Genomic DNA, 20,247 nt, shown 5'->3' with positions numbered 1-20,247 from the left:
GATGGAAGGACTGATGGATCCATAGATTCATGGATGGATGGATCCATGGATGGATCCATGGATGGATGATGGATGGATGGATGATGGATGGATCCATAGATTCATGGATGGATGGATGGATGGATGGATGGATGATGGATGGATGCATAGATTCATGGATGGATGGATGAATGGATGGATGGATGGATGGATGGATGGATGGATGGATGGATGGATGGATGGATGGAAGGACTGATGGATCCATAGATTCATGGATGGATGGATCCATGGATGGATCCACGGATGGTTCCATGGATGGATGGATGGATCCATAGATTCATGGATGGATTGATCCATGGATGGATCCATGGATGGATGATGGATGGATGGATGATGGATGGATCCATAGATTCATGGATGGATGGATCCATGGATGGATGCATAGATTCATGGATGGATGGATGAATGGATGGATGGATGGATGGATGGATGGATGCATAGATTCATGGATGGATGGATGGATGGATGGATGGATGGATGGATGGATGGATGATGGATGGATGCATAGATTCATGGATGGATGGATTGCTGGATGGATGCATAGATTCATGGATGGATGGATGAATGGATGGATGGATGGATGGATGGATGGATGGATGGATGGATGGATGGATGGATGGATGGATGATGGATGGATCCATAGATTCATGGGTGTACTGATCCATGGATAGATCCACGGATGGATCCATGGATGGAACCACATCCCAGGGAACACTGAATTATTTCTGTGGGAGCAGCTCTGAGATCCCTCAGAGCTGCCTCCAGTTCCTGCCTCTCTGCTGGGCCAAACTGGAGCCCAAAGGGGGCTCAGAAAAGGCCCTGGAGCTGCAAACCATGCCCAGAGCCACCACTCACGGATGTCCCCGAGGCCTGGGTGTCCCAAGACCCTCAGACCATCCAGGGTGGGGGTTCCTGACAGCAGCAGGGGAAGGACCCCCCTCTCCCAGAGCTGCCCCCACCCCCTCGCAGCCCCGCAGCACATCTGGGACACCCCCGGAGCCTTCAAAGCCGTGTCTGGGGAGAGACGAAAGGCCCGGCTCAACTCCTGGCCGGAGATGAAAGGAAAGCTCTCCCTCGGCGGCTGGAACGAGTTCGCGGTGCTCCGGAGCGGGGCTGCAGGGGCCCATTTCCTGCTGCCTTCCCAGAGGGAATCCACAGCAAATTCCCGGGGTGGCCGAGCCCGAGAGGGGCTCTGAGCTCCCCGAGGGGCTCCTGGGATGCTCGGTGGGCAGAGGGGGATGAGGGGCAGCGGGACAGGGAGGGAAAAGCTCCTCCAGGATGAGCCCGGGGCGGGGGAGCGGCGGCCGGGCGGATGCGAGCGCCAGATTTTCCTCATTTCGTCCCAGGAAATTCTATTCCGATTAAAAGGCGTTTGATGTGCGCGGAGCGGGCGCGGGGGGGAGGCCGGGCTGGGGTTGGGTTTCTCTGCAATTGTTGGGCTTTGTGGGGTTTGTGAAGCAGCTCAAAACTCCCAGGATTTGGCGGCTGCAGAACGTGCAGTTGAATTTTGGGGTGTGTGAAAAGGTGGAGGAGGAAGGGATGGAGCCATGAGCGCCCCGGGGCTCCTCCTCTCCCGGTTTTCCAAAGGGTTGATCCCTCTCCATCAGGGAAGGGGAATCCTCCAGCTCCTCACCCCCTCCATCACCAGGAATTAAAGGAATAAAAGGGTTTTTTCCAGGCTGGAGAAGGGAAATGTCCCAGTGTCGTGGGAGGCTGGGGGTTGTCAGGAGTTCCTGTGAAATTTGGGGTTTCCTGAGGGCTGGAGGGGATGGATTTTGGGGTTTATCAGCCCATAAAAGGGGTAAAAGCCACTTTAAAGTGAGGCAGAGCCACGCCAAGGGCCAGGCAGGAGGAGCAGGGCTGCTGCTTCCCCCTGGTTGTTATTCCAGCCCATTCCTCACGTCCTTCTGTCCCACTCCCGGCCGAGGAGGAAGGGAAGCAGTGACCCTTCCTTGGGAAGTCGTTCCTGCCCAGCTCCAGGCTGGGAAGGAGCAGAGGAACCCCCAGAGGGGCCAGGACCCCCCGATGACCCCTTAGGGCTCTCCACAAACCCCAAACCCCATCCTAAAGGCTCTTCCCAGCTACCCCAGCCTGGGGATTTTCAGCCTCCTCGTTATGCACTGGGCCCATATTGAATCGTTTTATCCCTTTGGTTGCTCTCCAAGCTGAGAATTGTCCTAAAAATAACCATTCCCAGTTCTGTGTGTGATGCTCTCCCCCCTCTCGCAGCCCCTGGCTCCGGCCCAGCTCCCCCAGCTCCAGTGAGTTCATCCCGACACCAGATCTGCTCCTTTGGGGATCTTTAATCCCAGAGCTGCTCTCACCCAAAGCCCGGCTGGAGCACGAGGATTCCCTCGGGAACGGCAGCAGGGCCAGGCTCATGTCCGTCTGTCTGTCCCTCTCCCAGCTGGACACGGCCCTGGGAGCCAGGACACTCCTCTGGGATCCCTGGCTCCAGCCCCAAGCTCTTCCTCAGGGGCTCTTCCAGATCCTCAGGATGCCGTGAGTGAGGTGGAATTTGGGGGAATTTTCTGATTTTTCCCAGCTGGGGAACAAAGGGCAAATCCAGGCTGAGCCAGCACCGTGTCCAGGGAGCAGGGACACCACGTGTGGTGACATCCCCTGGAATGTCCCCTGGAGTGTCCTGGAAGGTTTGGGACACGTTCCTGTCCGTGCCTGTGCACTTCACCCTCCTAGACCCCACTCCCAAGGAATGGCACAGACTTCCAGGGGAGGGATTCCCCAGGGAACAGCGACCAGCAGGTCCCTCCAGGTCTGTCCCCACACCCAGACCCTCCTGCAGATCCCTCTGGGTTTGTCCCCACACCCAGACCCTCCTGTAGGTCCCTCCAGGTCTGTCCCCAAGCCCAGACCATCCTGCAGGTCCCTCTGGGTTTGTCCCCACACCCAGACCCTCCTGCAGGTCCCTCCAGGTCTGTCCCCAAGCCCAGACCCTCCTGCAGGTCCCTCTGGGTCTGTCCCCAAGCCCAGACCCTCCTGCAGGTCCCTCTGGGTCTGTCCCCAAGCCTAGACCCTCCTGCAGATCCCTCTGGGTCTGTCCCCAAGCCTAGACCCTCCTGCAGATCCCTCTGGGTCTGTCCCCAAGCCCAGACCCTCCTGCAGGTCCCTCCAGGTTTGTCCCCACACCCAGACCATCCTGCAGATCCCTCTGGGTCTGTCCCCACACCCAGACCCTCCTGCAGGTCCCTCCAGGTCTGTCCCCACACCCAGACCATCCTGCAGATCCCTCTGGGTTTGTCCCCACACCCAGACCCTCCTGCAGGTCCCTCCAGGTCTGTCCCCAAGCCCAGCCTGTCCCCAAGGCCAGCACCACCCTCTGGAAGGCCCAGGACCCCTCTGCTGCAGCCCCAGAGCCACTCTGGGGACACCCAGCCGGGATCTGTGTCCCTGCACACAAGGACAGTGTCCCCAGCACCTCCCTGCCCCCCCAAAGCCACCTGGAGGGTCCCCAGCCCCACGAGGCTCATCCGGAGCCTTTGAGGCGCCGCTTCCGCCCTCGCCACATCTTGAGAGCAGATTGGGAAAATGCAAAAAACCTGTGCTTCCCCTCTGGGTGCCTTTAATCCCTCCACGGGCAGGAAAAGTGGGACTGGGGCCACTGCTGGACCCTGGGGAGGTGCTGAGACCCCCCCAGTGGGAGTCATTAGGGCCCCATGATCCTAAACAGCCCCCCAAAATCCAGCAGAGGCTCCCCAGGTCCTGAAGATTCCTCAGGCTGCCCAGCACCAGGGAGTAAGGAATGCTGCAAAGGGAATTCCATGAAAAATGGGGCTGGGAAAGGTTGGTGCAGCCAGGGAATGGGATGGGGTGGCTGAGACTTTGTGGGGGCTGTGGGGAGAGAAGGGGTCAGGGCGAGGGGATGGGTTTGAGTCTCCTGGGAAGTCTTTGGAGCCACCAGGACCTCTGTCCTCTCCTGTCCCAGGGGATGGGAATTCCAGCTGGGATCCTTCTCTCACTCCAGGGCTGGGTCCTTGTGGGGACTTGCAGGGCCACGCTGAGCTCCTTGGTGGCCCCACGCACAGGGATGTCGCTGTTTTGGGGATGTCGCTGTTTTGGGGTGTCCCAGGTGGTTTTGGGGTCTCGTTCGCCCCCCCGAGCCCGGGCTGTGCCACTGCCGCCCTCTGGCGGATCCTGCGGGCCCTGCACCCGGGGTGTCCCCAAAGTGTCCCCTCCCCTGGACCCCACCCCATGGTCAGCGATGGGATTGGAATGGGGCTGGGAGTGGGAATTCACTCGGGGCTGACCCCAAAGCCCCCCTGCCCCCTTTTCCCTCCAAAGAAAAGGGATGGAATCATCACCACTCCCCCCAAAATCCCTTTGGGCTGAAATCCCCGAATCCTAAGGGATTTGTGAGGGAAAATCCACCTCAAGACTCCCTGTGGATGAGGAGGTGAGGGGTTCAACACTCCCCACCACCCCAAAAGGTGCCATTCCCCCCCATCCCTCCCAGGAATTCCAGTGCAGCCAGGCTGGTGAGGGAGGGCTGTATTTGTGGTGGCACACGGTGACAGCAAGGGTGGCGCCGACCCCGGCACCCCCGAGGTGCAAACCAGGAGGAATCCATGTAAAAATAGAGGGAATATTTACACACAGCATCCTTTAAAAAGCTGGCGTGTGGGGTGGGAACTCCAGGGCTAGAACATGGCCCAGGGCTGGGTTTAGGGACTCCAGCACGTCACAGCCTCACCCCAAAGCTGCTCCTCAATCCCTGGGGTCCCCTGAGCAGCCTCTGTCCCCTCCCCTCTCCTCCTGCTTCCACAAAAACATTTTTTCCTTATTTTTCCCCCCAGGAATCCTCTCCCTGAGGCTCAGGCAGGTCAGGCCTTGACCCTACACCCCTTTCCCCCAAACACCTTTTCCCTACACCTGCTGCTGCTGCAACTTCAAGCGTTAAATACAGCATTTATGGTTAAATGAGATCCCATTCCTTTTGAAAACCAGCCTGGGGAGCAGCCAGGGCAGCATTCCTGTCCCTGGGAGCTTTGGGATGAGCTTTGGGATGAGCTGTGCTCTGCCAGGAGCAGCATTCCCATCCCTGGGAGTTTTGGGATGAGCTGTGCTCTGCCAGGGGCAGCATCCCCATCCCTGGGAGCTTTGGGATGAGCTCTGGGATGAGCTGTGCTCTTCCAAGAGCAGCATTCCCATCCCAGGGAGCTTTGGGATGAGCTTTGGGATCAGCTGTGCTCGGCCTGGAGCAGCATTCCCATCCCAGGGAGCTTTGGGATGAGCTTTGGGATCAGCTGTGCTCTTCCAAGAGCAGCATTCCCAAGCCAGGGAGCTTTGGGATGAGCTCTGCTCCTCTGCTGCCCCCAAACCCCAAAGCCCTGGAGAGGCAGAACCTGGCTGGGAGCTCAGCTGGGCCCTTCCCATGGAGCAGAGAGGGGACACAGGAGCAGAGAGGTGACACAGGAGCAGGGCAGTGACAAAGGTGGGGACTGCCACCCCTTTGGCAGCACTCAGGGAGTCCTTCCCCTCCTTCCCTCCCAGAACGAGCAGCGATGAGTGAGGAAAAGCCAGCAGGAAAAGCCCTCTGTTGGACAGACAGACTGACAGACAGACAGACAGTGTCTGTGCCCTCTCTCACACCTTGCCCCGGGGCTCAGAAGTCGCTGAGGATGCTGATGTCGGCGAACTCGGCGCGGGTACCGGTGCGAGTAGAGGCTCAGCAGCAGCGCCCACTTGAGCGCCATGAAGCTCCACACGCAGGACAGGTAATAGCTCTTGGGGTCAGTCAGGGCTGTGGGGGAAACAATGGGATTGGGTGGGAATTCGGTGGGAATTCAGAGGGAATTCGGTGGGAATTCAGGGGGAATTCATTGGGAATTCGGTGGGAATTTGGTGGGAATTTGGTGGGAATTCGGTGGGAATTCATTGGGAATTCGGTGGGAATTCATTGGGAATTCAGGGGGAATTCATTGGGAATGCTGAGTCAGGGCTTGGAGCTGCTCCAGGAGGGATGGACTCAACCTTTGTCATGGAAATGAGGAAATTCCCAGGTTTTTTGGAAGGGCTTTGTCATGGAAATTTGGAAATTCCCAGGTTTTTTGGAAGGGCTTTGACATGGAAATGAGGACATTCCCAGGTGTTCTGGGGGCTTTGTCATGGAAATGAGGCAATTCCAGGATTTTTGGAGGTGGCGGGAGCACCCCCAGCCCTCCCCAGTGTTCCCAGTGCCTCCCAGTACTCACACTGGTGCTGGGTGATGGCCAGGGCCAGGAAGGCGCAGAAGCCCAGCCCGGAGAGGGCAGAGAAGAGGATCCCGACGGAGAGGAAGAACCTCAGCCCTTTTAACCAGGTCCTCCAGTAATCCTGCAGGTACATCACATGCGTGATTAGGGCCCAGAGCGCCAGCACACCTGTCCAGGTGACAGCAAGGACATCAGAACGGTACCTATGGACAGGTAAAACACAGCCCAACCCCCCCAGAACAGCACCCATGGACAGGTAAAACACAGCCCAACCCCCCAGAACAGCTGGGAACAGCAGCACACCTGTCCAGGTGACAGCAGGGACATCAGAACGGTACCCATGGACAGGTAAAACACAGCCCAACCCCCCAGAACAGCTGGGAACAGCAGCACACCTGTCCAGGTGACAGCAGGGACATCAGAACGGTACCCATGGACAGGTAAAACACAGCCCAACCCCCCAGAACAGCTGGGAACAGCAGCACACCTGTCCAGGTGACAGCAGGGACATCAGAATGGTACCCATGGACAGGTAAAACACAGCCCAAACCCCCAGAACAGCACCCATGGACAGGTAAAACACAGCCCAACCCCCCAGAACAGCTGGGAACAGCTGGGAACAGCAGCACACCTGCCCAGGTGACAGCAGGGACATCAGAACAGCCCCTCCTGGCCAAGCCCTCCCTGCAGCTGCCAGGACCTGCTGCCCCCCTGCCCACATTCCCTGCTCAGGACAGGCTGGGTTCCCACCCCAGGACCCCCACGGGACCCCCCATGCCCAATCCCCCCGTGCTGGGGGTCCCCAGGCTGGCAGGAGGGATTTGGAGCAGGGCAGATCCCGTGGGCAGAACTGCAGAGTCAGGGCACCCCAAACTGTGCCAGGGTCTGGTGACAGAGCTGAGCCCTCGAGTTCCCCAAAATCACCTCCCCCACTTCCTGCTGCCCCGGGTTCCAGCGCTTTTGAGGCACATTTGGGACAGAAATGGGGAAATTGAGGTTTGGAGTCAGCAAAAAGCTGCTCCCTGCTGAGCCTGCCCGGATGACTCAGCAGAACTGCCCTGAATGCTGAGTCAAGGTTTGCTGTTCCCACCCTGCTGCTGCTGCTGCACCAGAGTGCCTTGAGTTCCCCTGATCCTGACCCAAACCCTCACCAAAACCCTGATCCAATTCTAATCTAAATCCTGATCCAAGCTCTGGTCCAAACCATGATCCAAACCCTGACCCAAACTCTGATCTAAATCCTCACCCAAACCCTGATCCAATTCTAATCCAAACCTGATCCAATTTCAATGCAAACCCTGACCCAAACTCTGATCCAAACCCTAATCCAAGCCCTGATCCAATTCCAATCCAAACTCTGATCCCAACTCTGATCCTGACCCAAACCTTGATCCAAACCCTCACCCAAACCCTTATCCAACTCTAATCTAAACCCTGACCCAAACCCTGATCCAATTCCAAACCAAACCCTGACCCAAACCCTGATCCAATTCCAAACCAAACCCTGACCCAAACCCTGATCCAATTCTAATCCAAATCCTGACCCAAACTCTGACCCAAACCCTGATTCAATTCCAGTCCAAACCCTGATCTGAATCTGATCCCAACCCTAACCCAAGCCCCAATCCAACCCCTGACTCAAGCCCGGATCCAAGCCCTGGCCCAGCTCTCCAGAGGCAGTTCTGGGCCAGAACATCACCTGAAAAACTCAGGGTTTGAAACCATTTTTACTGGGAAATGAAATAAAAGTTGTGACTATTGAAAGCTTGGGGTGACTGCCTGCAGGAGCTGCAGGTTTTCACCCCAGGGATTCCCCAGATCCAGCCCTCCTGCCCTATAAAAACATCTTGTTCCTAAAGCTGAGCCAGGGCACCAAACCCCAGAGCAGCAGCAGAGCCTGCACAGCCCCAGTCCCACCCAAACCCCTCCATAAAAACACAAATCCCACCCAAACCCCTCCATAAAAACACAAATCCCTGAGGATTTACCCCAAACCCAGCGCCCTGGAGCAGGAGCTGCCCCATCAGACACACCCAAGGATTTCCAGCAGGGAATCCAACCCAAATTATCCCAGGATACAAAAAAGGGAAAGCCCCAAAGAGCCCCGAGCAGAGAGGAGCTGGCAGGTACCAGGGAAAAATCAATTCCTGGTAAAACACAAAAAAGCTCCCAGCACCCTTGGAAGGAGCTGAAATAAACCCAGGAGTTCAAAGCAGGGCTGGGGAATGATTCTCCCCCATCAGACCCAAATATTTGGATAATGTTTGGGCTGTTTGAGCTCAAGGGACATGAGCTTTCCCTCTCTGCAAACATCCAAACAAAAACTGGGACAAACACAAGGTTTTGTCAGCCTCCTGCTCCTCCTGGAGGGATCCTTCAATCCCAGAGGAGACTTTTTGGGAATGTTCCATTTGTCACACATGGAAATCCTGGGGAAAAACAACAAATCTGCAGCAGAGGCCAAAAAAAATAATGCACAAACAAACACCAAAAATTCAGATTTATTCCACAAGGAGCTCCCCAACTCCAGCATTCCTGCAAGGAGCATCGTGTGGTGATGGCAAAGAAAATGAGGGTGAAAATGAAAAGTAACATTAAAAACCCCTGAAAATGGGGACTAATTCCAATATTGTTTTTTTTTTTTTTTTTTTCTGTGTGTTTACAAAGCCTTCAGTCCTTTTCTAGCTAAACAATCCCCTTTTATCCACTCCAGCTGCAGCATCAGCTGGAAGGAGCTGAAATCCCCACTCCAACAGGGGCTGGGGCTTTGCCAAGTGAAATTTTGTCATTTCCACGTTTGCCAAACTTTGCCTCTCCTGGGGGAGCCCGGGAGCCTCAGCTGGGTTTGGAGGAGGTCAGAAATGGGGGGGATTTTCCTGACAAAACTGCTGGGGCTCCACACTGAGATATTTTAGGAAAATAGCTCAGGGAGGAGAGGAACCTTTGGAATATTCTGGTGTTGTACCAGATCCCATATTCAGCTCCTATTCCTTCCATTTCAGGTGTTTTTAAAATTCTCCCAAGCCCCTGTGACTGGGTGGAAATGGAATTGAACCCCTGGGATATATAAGGGGTTTAATTTCATTAATTCCAGCCCCAGCATCGTTTTCCCTCCATGGCACTTCAGACTTGGATCGAGTTTTGACTGTAAATAAAAGAGAATTAGTGAAATTTAGGGCTAATTCCCAAGCAGGAAAGGTTCTCTGGGAGATAAGGGAAATATCAACAAACTGATTGCAGAGACAAAGCTGGAGACCCCTCAGAACCAGGAAGAATTCTCCCAGCCAGGAAGCCTGTGGATAAACATCCCCAAACACAGCTCCAAAGGCACAGCAGAGGCATTAAAAACGAGATAAACACGGGCCAGCAGGCAGAGCTTGGCTTAATCAGGGCACTTTGAGGAGGACCTGCAAATTCCGCTGTCAAAATTCCACTCTCAAAATTCCTCTGTCAAAATTCCTCCCTGAGCAAAAACACAGCAGAAAATACCTTCATTTGCTCTTCCTCCTGCATTTCTGGTTCAAGATCCCCCCCAGTTTTGTGCCACCCAGCAAAGTGTGGGAATTCTCTGCTGAATCCCAGCTCCAGCTGGAAATAAAAGCTTTTTTTTTTTTTTTTCTTTTTTTTTTTTGAGGGAGAGGAAGCAGAGACAAGCCCAGCCATGCACCTCACCCTTGGATCCTTTCTAAATTTTAACTTCACTTTCTACTCTGGCAGGAATTCAGCCAGGGAAGCCCTGGAGCTGCAGGACTCTGTGCTGCTCCACCCCAACCATTAAACCACAGCCACAAACCCCCAAATCTCAGATTTCTGGGCACGTCAGGTGCAGTTTTACCCCCCGAAACCCAAACCCCCCTTCCAGAGGGTCTGCTTCCAGCATTTGGGGAAATCGGGAGGATTTTTTTGCTTCCCTGAAAACTTCAGCCCCAAGGAAGGGGCTCCTCGGCCCCACTGGTGCCATGACACCCCCTCAGGCCTGACACCCCCAATTGCTGCCCTGACACCCCCTCAGCCCCGAGATGCCCCTCAAGCCCTCAAACCTCCCCTCAGGGATGAGGAAGGGGGTCCTTGGCCCCACCATGGCCCTCACTCCCCTCACAGCCCCCTCAGGCATGAGAAATGGCCTCCTCACAACCCTCAGCCATGGGGAATGGGCTCTTCACTCCCCTCACAGCCCTCAGCCATGGGGAGTGGGCTCTTCACTCCCCTCACAACCCTCAGCCATGGGGAATGGGCTCCTCACAGCCCTCACAGCCATGGGGAATGGGCTCCTCACTCTCCTCAGGGATGAGAAAGGGGCTCCTCACACCCCTCTCAGCCCTCAGAGCTCCTCAGGACTGAGGAAGGGGCTCCTCACTCCCTTCATAGCCCCCTCTGATATGGGTAAGGGGCTCCTCACACCCTCTCACTCCTCACAGCCCCCTCAGCCACGGGGAATGGGCTCCTCACTCTCCTCATGGCTGAGGAAGGGCCTCCTCACTCCCCTCTCACCCCTCAGGGCTGAGGAAGGGGCTCCTCACTCCCCTCTCATCCTTCACAGCCCCCTCAGCCACGGGGAATGGGCTCCTCACACCCCTCGCGGCAAAGCAAGGGGCTCCTCGGCCCCACCGCCGCCCTGACCCGCTCCATCACGCCCAACCCCGATCCCTCTCTCACGCTGATCCCGCTCAGCCCTCCCGGCCCGGTGCCCAGTGTCCGCTCGGCCCCGGTGCTGTACCCCAGAGCCCTCCCGGCCCGGCCTGGTGCCGAACCCGAGAGCCCTCCCGGCCCGGTGCCCGCCCGGCCCGGTGCCGTACCCCAGAGCCCTCCCGGCCCGGTGCCCGGTGTCCCCTCACCCCCGGTGCCGTACCCGAGAGGCCGCCGGCCGCAGCCGTGCCGGGCTGGCGCAGCGCGGGCACCACGCTCCAGGCGCAGAAGGCCGAGAGGCCGCTCAGGGCACCGAAGGACGCGTAGGCGACACGGAGCGCCAGGGCCCCGTTCAGCGCCATGGCGGCCTCGGCGCGGCCCGCCCACGGCACCGGGACACGCCCCGGGAACGGCGACGGCACCGGGACACGCCTCGGGAGCGGCAACGGCAACGGGACACGCCTCGGGACACGGGAACGGGACACGCCCCGGGACACGGGACTCGGACGCGGGACGCGGGAACGGGATCGGGACACGCCTCGGGAACGAGGACAGGACACAGGACACAGCACCTGGACACGGGAACAGGACACGCCTCGGGACAGGGACACTCCCCGGGACACGGCACCGTCCACGGGGACTTGGACACGCCCACAGACACCGGGACACGCCCACAGGCCCCGGGACACGCCCACATGAGCGGGACACGCCCACCAGTAGCGGGACACGCCCCCGGTCCCGCCCCATCGCAGCGCGCCCCCTGGCGGGCGGGAGGACCGAGGAGCGGACACGAAGGGACGGGGACGCCCCGGGGGGACGCGGAAAACACCGGGGGGACACGAGGGGACACCGCGGGGGGACACGGGCGGCACCGGCAGGTGGGGAGCGTGTGGCGTTGGGGACATCTCCGAGTGGCTTTCGCTTCCCCCCGGCCCATCCTGTGGGATTGCGGTCTGGGGACACCTCACCAAAATCCTCGAAGACTCTTTGGGGCTTTTCCGTTCCCTTTTCTCCCTTCCGCTTTTTTTTTTTTTTTTTTTTTTTTTTTTAACATTCTTCCCCTTTCTGAGCCCTTGGTTGGGTCCGGCTCTGCTTCATTTGCAAGGACACAAATTTCCAGTGAGGATTGCGTGAAAATGGGATTTTCTCACTTATTTCCATCATTAATTAATTATCCCGCGAGCGCCACGGGGGCAGAGGCGCTCCCCGAAGCTGGGAATTCTGCTTTTCCCGAATTTCCCGGTTCAGCCTCCCCCAAAAGGATCTTTGGGAATGGGGAAGCTCGGCTGGGCTGCTCTAGGTGGCAGCAGCCTCCTTCCCTTTCCCGAGCCATCCCCGCTCTTCATCCACCTCCTCACCCCTCCTCCTCCTCCTCCTCCATCTCCCTTCCCCCTCTCCATCCATCCCTGGGTGTCCCCCCAATGAAATTCGGGTTTTGGGGGGGTTGGACGGGGCTTGGAGCGCCCTGGGACGGGGGAATTGTTCCTGTCCTTGGAACGGGACAAGGTTCCTGTTCCTCCACCCCAGCCCGCAGCTCCCACCCTGCCGAGGGACCCAAAATTCCCACTCAATTTGACCCAAAATTCCACCCCAGTTTGACCCTAAAATTCCCCCCAATTTGACCAAAAATTCCCACTCAATTTGACCCAAAATTCGCCCCCCAATTTGACCTAAAATTCCTACTCAGTTTGACCCAAAATTCTCTCCAGTTTGACCCAAAATTCCACCCCAGTTTGACCCAAAAATCCCCCCCAGTTTGATCCAAAATTCCCCCCAGTTTGACCCAAAAATCCCCCCCAGTTTGATCCAAAATTCCCCCCAGTTTGAACCAAAATTCCCTCGGAATTTGATCCAAAATCCCCCCCAACTTGACCCAAAATCCCCCCCCCAGTTTGACCAAAATTCTCCTCCATTTTGACCTAAAATTCTCCCCAACTTGACCCAAAATTCTGCCCCAATTTGACCTAAAATCCCCCCCCCCCCAAATTTGACCCAAAACCCCAGTGAATTCCCAAAAACCCAATGACACCCCAAAAACTCAGTGGCACCCCAAAATTCAGTGACACCCCTAAAACCCGGTAAAATCCCAAAAACCCCAAAGACATCCCAAAAACCCGGTGAAATCCCAAAATCCCAGTGAAATCCCCAAAACCCTATGAAATCCCTGAAACCCAGTGAAATCCCAAAATCTTCGCGACACCCTAAAAACACGGTGACACCCCTAAAACCCGGTAAAATCCCAAAAACCCGGTGACATCCCTAAAACCTCTTGACACCCTACAACCCAGTGACACCCCAAAGACATCCAATACCCAGTTACACCCTAAAACCCAGTGAAACCCCAAAAACCCCATGAAAACCCCAAAACCCCGGCCGTCCTTGCCCAAGGACTCGCAGCTCCCGCCCCGCGATTTTGAGCGTGAAAACCTCGAGAGCAGCGAAGCAAAAATTGCATTTCCTGAAAAATTCCATTTCCTGCAAAATTCCATTTCCTGCAAAATTGCATTTCCTGCAAAATTGCATTTCCTGCTGCGGCTGCAGGAATGCGGGAGGGAACGAGCGGCGTCAGCAGCGCCAGGTGAGATCAGAGATCCGAGATCGGCTCCTCCTCGCCCAATTCCCCCCGGGAATTTCGGGGCCCATTTTGTCATCCCGGCTCTGCTGACTCTGCCCGAGCCTTGGGGATGCTCTGGGGTGATTTTTGTGCAGGTGGGGGACGGCTCAGAGCCGAGGAGGAGCAAAATCTGGGGTTGTTTTTTGATTTTTTAGGGGTTTTTTTTGGTTCTTTTTTGGCCTTTTGGGGTTTGTTTCATGGTGGGTTTTTTGTTTTTCTTGGGGTTTTTTTTGGGTTTTTTTGGGGTTTTTTGGTTGGTTTGGTTGGGGATTTTTTTTTGTTGTATTTTTGATTTTTTTTTTGGTTCATTGGTTGATTGCGTTTTTGTGGGGTTCTTTTGATTTTTTTGTTTGGTTTTTGGTTTTTCACTTTTTGGACCCAAAATTGGCTTCCTCAGCACTGCCTACCCCAGGCACCTGGATTTTCTAAAGGTGGATGAGATGGAAATGAAGACAAGAAGAGGAGGAGGAACCACTCCAGGTGGGAACAGCGATGTTCCTGCTCCTCCACCTCACCCCAGCAGTTCCCACGTCTTTTTCCCATTTTTTGACCCAAAATTGGCTTCCTCAGCACTGCCCACCCCAGGCAGCAGCTTCAGGTGACACCTGGATTTTCCAAAGGTTGGTGGGATGGAAATGAGAACAAGAATAGGAGGAGGAACCACTCCAGGTGGGAACAGCGATGTTCCTGCTCCTCCACCACATCCCAGCCCAGCAGCTCCCGCCCGTTTTTTTCACTTTTTGACCCAAAATTGGCTTCCTCAGCACTGCCTACCTCAGGCACCTGGATTTTCCAAAGGTGGATGGGATGGAAATGAAGACAAGAAGAAGAGGAGGAGGAGGAGGAGGAGGAACTGCTCCAGGTGTGAACAGCAATGTTCCTGCTTCTCCACCTCACCCCAGCCCAGCAGCTCCCGCCCATTTTTTTCACTTTTTGACCCAAAATTAGCTTTTTTGGCACTGCCCACCCCAGGCAGCAGCTTCAGGTGACACCTGGATTTTCCAAGGGTTGGTGGGATGGAAATGAGAATAAGAAGAGGAGGAGGAGGAGGAACCACTCCAGGTGGGAACAGCGATGTTCCTGCTCCTCCACCTCACCCCAGCAGTTCCCACCTCTTTTTCCCATTTTTTGACCCAAAATTGGCTTCCTCAGAACTGCCCACCTCAGGCAGCAACTCCAGGTGACACCTGGATTTTCCAGAGGTGGATGGGATGGAAACAGGGAGAGGAGGAGGAACCACTCCAGGTGGGAACAGCGACATTCCTGCTCCTCCATCCCACCGCACCCCAGCAGCTCCCACCCATTTTTTTTTTTTTTTTTCATTTTTTGACCCAAAATTGGCTTTCCCAGCACTGCCCACCCCAGGCAGCAGCTCACCTGAGGCGCCACCTGTGTTTCCAGGGCTGCGGACCTTGGCCCCGCTCCCCAGCACCTGTGGTTGCCCCGGAGCTTTCCCGGTTATCGCTCCTGCCCCAGCCTCGGGAACAGCTGGGGAACAGCCGCATTTACCGGATGAGGGATCCTTCCTCCTCCTCCCTCCTCCTCCTCCCTCCCCGGGCTGGAGCTGGGAACAAAAGGAGGAAAATCAGCGGGGATGGGACAGCCCTGTTTGCTTCCCGAGAGTGGGAACAAACTGGAGCTCTGTCCCGAGGGTTTGGCCTTGAGGGCGTTTTGTTTTGTCCCTTTTAAAGGAACATTTCAGCCACGGGAGGAGCTGGGGCTGAGAGCGCAGAAATGCCAAAGGCCCAAAGGGGAAAGGAAGAGGGAAAAGTTGAGGAAATGGGGAGGTCCCGGCTTGTCCTGGTGTGAGGAACGGTCACAAATCCAATCTTTGGGAAAAATAAATCCTATATTTGGGAAACAGAAACAAATTCCAGCCTTGGGAAACACAAATAAATCCCATCTTTGGGAAGAAATAAATCCCATCTTTGGGAAAAAACAAATTCCATCTTTGGGGAAAAAAACCCCCATATTTGGGAAAAAATAAATCCCATCTTTGGGAAAAAACAAATTCCATCTTTGGGAAACACAAATAAATCCCATCTTTGGGAAGAAATAAATCCCATCTTTGGGAAAAATAAATTCCATCTTGGGGAAAAAACACCGAATTCCATCTTTGGGAAACACAAATAAATCCCATCTTTGGGAAGAAATAAATCCCATCTTTGAGAAGAAACAAATCCCATCTTTGGGGAACAGAAACAAATCCCATCTTTGGGAAACAGAAATAAATCTCATCTTTGGGAAGAAATAAATCCCATCTTTGAGAAGAAACAAATCCCATATTTGGGAAAAAGAAACAAATCTCATCTTTGGAAATATCAAATCCCACCTTTGGGAAAGGCATTGCTTTTCTTTCTCCTCTCTCTGGCTTACTGGTGGGACTCAGTGACCTTAGCGGCTTTTCCAACTTGAACAATTCCACTTTTCCACGGTTTTCTGGATGCTCAGCCCTTGCTGGCCTCAGACCTGAGGCGCCTGCAGCTCCTCGGAGACGCAAACCTGGGAATTGTTTCAGGAAGGAGCCGAGCGGGCACGGAAAGACCGGGAGAACAAGACACATCACGTTCCCCGGATGATAATGAGGGAATGAAATTAAACCACCTGGGAGACCAAAACTCACTCTCTCTCCTTCCTTCCTTCCTTCCTTCCTTCCTTCCTTCCTTCCTTCCTTCCTTCCTTCCTTCCTTCCTTCCTTCCTTCCTTCCTTCCTTCCTTCCTTCCTTCCTTCCTTCCTTCCTTCCTTCCCTTCCTTCCCTTCCTTCCCTTCCTTCCCTTCCTTCCCTTCCTTCCCTTCCTTCCCTTCCTTCCCTTCCTTCCCCTCCACAGCAGCAATTCCTGCCTGAGCTATCACCCATGGAAAATCCAGAAATGAATCGCACCCAGAACTGGGGAACGCGGCTCAGATAATTCCTAAAGCTGTTGTTCCAACCCAATAAAACCCCGTGCAACAACAAGGGGCGTCCCATAATTTGTGTTAATTCCGGAATCGCTGCTAATTCCGGCCCAATTAGGAGATAAAACACGGCGCCGGAGCCGCTTATTAAATTACAAATCATCCCAGCTAAATCCGAGGATTATTTAACACCGATGGTTTGGGGGAGCTGCGCCGGAATAACGATGTCAGGGGAGCAGGGGCGTTAATCAAAGTAATGAAAACATAAATTAGGGGAGGCTGGGCCAATAAACAGGAAATAAATAGGGTTGGAGGGAGAGAAATGCATAAAGCAGCAGCATTAAAGGATAAACCCGCAGTGTTGGGAGCGCTGTAAATTCCCAACCGTTTTCCCCAGGATGGGATTTTCGGGGCTGATTTGTGGCCGTGTCCCGGCGAACCGGGGAGATGATAAATACAGAGATTTCTGCACCCCCAGCTGCCACCAAACCCTCCTGGGGAACACCCAGAGCTCCCAGGTCCCTCCTGGAATTTCTGCCCTGCCCAGGGATGAGACCCGGCCACTCATTCCAGGGAAATGGAGCCAAAATAGGGGGTGGAGTGAAAATATTGGGGTTTAACTTGGATTTCACTCCATTCTGCCTTTGAGGGGGGCAAGGGATGGGGAGCAGGGTCAGGTGGATCTTCAAACCCATTTTAGGATTTGGGAGCAGGGCCAGATGGATCTGCAAACTCAGTTTAGTATTTGGGAGCAGGGTCAGATGGATCTGTAAATCCACTTTAGGATTTGGGAGCAGGGTCAGGTGGATCTGCAAACCCAGTTTAGGATTTGGGAGCAGGGTCAGCTGGATCTGTAAATCCACTTTAGGATTTGGGAGCAGGGTCAGGTGGATCTGCAAACCCAGTTTAGGATTTGGGAGCAGGGTCAGCTGGATCTGTAAATCCACTTTAGGATTTGGGAGCAGGGTCAGGTGGATCTTCAAACCCAGTTTAGGATTTGGGAGCAGGGTCAGATGGATCTGTAAATCCACTTTAGGATTTGGGGAGCAGGGTCAGCATTTGCTGCCCTATGGATCTCCAAACCCAGTTCAGGATTTGGGAGCAGGGTCAGGTGGATCTGCAAACCCAGTTTAGAATCTGGGAGCAGGATCAGTTGGATCTGTAAATCCACTTTAGGATTTGGGAGCAGGGTCAGGTGGATCTGCAAACCCAGTTTAGGATTTGGGAGCAGGGTCAGATGGATCTGTAAATCCACTTTAGGATTTGGGTGCAGGGTCAGCATTTGCTGCCCTGTGGATTTTTTTTATCCCTTTAGGATCTGGGATTTCAGGAAGAGATTCCTGCCAGGAGGGCGGAGAGGCCAGAACTGCCCCAAAGCCAGCAGGGACCCGCCGTTAATTAATGATTGTCCAAGCGGAGCCGAACGAGCGGGGTTAAAGGAGCGATAAGAGGGTGATAAGGCAGAGCTGGCGGGGCAGCAGCGGCTGCAGCCCCCGGGAAGGGCCAGGATCGGTGACCCTGCACCTGGAGCGGAGTGAGGGACCAGGGACACCCCAGGGACACCTTGGGGATGTGGGAAATGCATTTGTGGAAAATTTGGTAGGTCAAGAAACGCTTATGTTATGTATTATAATTGCATAATATATATAATTATATAATATTTCTATAATTAATACATATAATTTATATATTTCCATACGTGTAATTATATAATATTTTAAATATTAAAATTATATAGGTTATATTTTACACATTAAAATTTAAAGTATACTGTATTAATTATACAATATTAATAATACAATACTGATAATACAATATTTATATTATATTATATTATATTATATTATATTATATTATATTATATTATATTATATTATATCATATTATATTATATCATACTATATTATATCATACTATATTATATCATATTATATAATATCTTTTGTATTATAATTAAGAAATAGTCGGCTTCTGATTGTGATAGCATGAATTACAACATCTGTACTGTCTCACCCTTCTCATAGGACTAAAAATAGAAAAATGGGAGCTGTTCCCAGGGACGAGGGGTGGGAAAAGAGAGGGGTGAGGGGACCCTCATTGCTGGGTTTGAAATGGGATTGGGAATGGGAATGGGATGGAAAGGATGGGATAGGATAGGGTGGGATAGAATGGGATTGGATTGGGATGGGATTGGATTGGAATGGGATAGAATGGGATGGGATTGGGTTGGATTTGAGTGGGATAGAATGGGATTGCAGTGGGATGGGAAAGGGTGGGATAGGATAGGGTGGGATAGGATGAGATTGGGATGGGAATGGGATTGGATAGGGTGGGATAAAATGGAATGTGATGGGATGGGATTGGGATAGGAATGGGGTTGGAATGGGGTGGAAAGGGTGGGATAAAATGGAATGTGATAGGGTGGGATTGGGATTAGAATGGGATTGGATAGGGTGGGATAAAATTGAATGCGATAGGGTGGGATAGGATGGGATTGGGATAGGAATGTGGTTGGAATGGGGTGGGACAAAATGGAATGTGATTGGGATGGGATTGGGATTGGAATGGGATTGGAATGGGGTGGGATTGGGATAGGAATGGGGTTGGAATGGGATTGCAGTTGGGAACATTGGAATAGGAATGTGGTTGGAATGGGGTGGTGGAGCCTCATCCGAAGGAGGAACCGCCCGCAGTCCCGCCACAGGGCCCGGGCAGGTGCCTCTCCTCTCCTTGGGCTGCCGGGGTGGGGCTGCCCGGGCTCTGCTGCCTTCCTCAGCCTCTTCCTCCTTGCCTTAATGAGCTCTGATTTGCATGGGGGGACGTGTCTGTGCACGGATCCCGGGATCCCGTGCGAGGGGAGCCCGGCTGGAAGAGCCCCAGAGCAGCTCCTGGGGCAGCTCCTGGGGAATGGGGACTGAGCCCGGGGAGCTTCTGGTGGTCCTGGAGCCCCCAGGAATCCCGGGAAAAGCATCCTCGGCCTCCAGGCACTCGCAGAGGCAGAGGGATCGAGGGGAGGAAGGTCAGGATCTGTCCTCAAGGATGAGCCCAAGGAAGGCCCCAGCCTGGAGGGACAGATTGGGGACCCCAGTGTGATCCCCAGAGGCACTCGGGTGCCTGGGCAGGAGGGCAGCAGGGGAGGCTCAAGGCTCTTCCCCAAATTCCTCGAGTCCAGCTGACGATTCCCATCCCTGCTCCAGCTGGGGTGGGGGCCGGTTTAAAGGCAGATTTGGATTTTAAAAATTGGGATTTATTTCAGAAGTAAAGGCTCCTTTTGGCAGAAACCCCTTTCCTTTTTGGCCAAAAACCCCAGCAAAAGCTCTCCCAGGACCGCTGGGCCCCACCCCAGCTTTGCTCCAGCTGGGGGCTGGGGGCCACCTCCCCCGTATGAACCACTCCCAGTGCAAACCATTCCCAGTGCAATCCATTCCCAGTATGAACCATTCCTAGTGAAAACCATTCCCAGTGCAATCCATTCTGAATACAATCCATTCCCAGTGCAAACCATTTCCAGTACAAACCATTTCCAGTACAAACCATTCCCAGTACAAAGCCCCTCCCTCTTCCAGCCTCTCTGGGTCCCCCCACCAGACTGGGCAGGGCAGGGGAGCCCCCTGTGTCCTCCCCCAAACCCCCGTGTTTGAGTTGCTCAGGGACTTCTGGAGACCCCCAAAACCCAGTCCCGGGGGTCCCGGAGTTCCCGGGGGTCCCGGGGGTCCCGGCTGCGCCTCCCCCATGGCCGAGGGCGGCTCCCGGGGGTCCCGGGGGTCCCGGCTGTGCCTCCCCCATGGCCGAGGGCGGCTCCCGGGGGTCCCGGCTGTGCCTCCCCCGTGGCCGAGGGCGGCTCCCGGGGGTCCCGGGGGTCC

General features: G+C 54.5%; 2 protein-coding genes across 2 annotated transcripts; one reads left to right on the top strand and one right to left on the bottom strand.

Annotated features, from left to right (window-relative positions):
* Positions 1-4,530: 4,530 nt before the first annotated feature.
* SLC48A1 (solute carrier family 48 member 1) lies at positions 4,531-11,253 on the bottom strand. The gene is given in 4 exon segments (XM_059491178.1): positions 4,531-5,701; positions 5,703-5,797; positions 6,249-6,416; positions 11,098-11,253. Coding segments are annotated over 4 exon segments (444 nt in total). The 5' UTR covers positions 11,237-11,253; the 3' UTR covers positions 4,531-5,659.
* On the top strand, positions 11,235-11,573 carry LOC132085716 (period circadian protein-like). The gene has a single exon (XM_059491149.1). It carries the CDS (start codon positions 11,235-11,237, stop codon positions 11,571-11,573), a length of 339 nt encoding a protein of 112 aa, XP_059347132.1.
* The last annotated feature ends 8,674 nt before the right edge of the window (positions 11,574-20,247 follow it).

Source organism: Ammospiza nelsoni, chromosome 32, assembly GCF_027579445.1.
Source record: "Ammospiza nelsoni isolate bAmmNel1 chromosome 32, bAmmNel1.pri, whole genome shotgun sequence".
Classification (NCBI taxonomy): domain Eukaryota; kingdom Metazoa; phylum Chordata; class Aves; order Passeriformes; family Passerellidae; genus Ammospiza; species Ammospiza nelsoni.
The sequence above is the reverse complement of the archived record's forward strand: the minus strand, read 5'-3'. Positions and strand labels throughout refer to the sequence as shown.

Bases quoted from the DNA above. Each gene is read 5' to 3' on its own strand.
- LOC132085716 (XM_059491149.1), top strand. From the start codon at position 11,235: ATGGCGGCCTCGGCGCGGCCCGCCCACGGCACCGGGACACGCCCCGGG.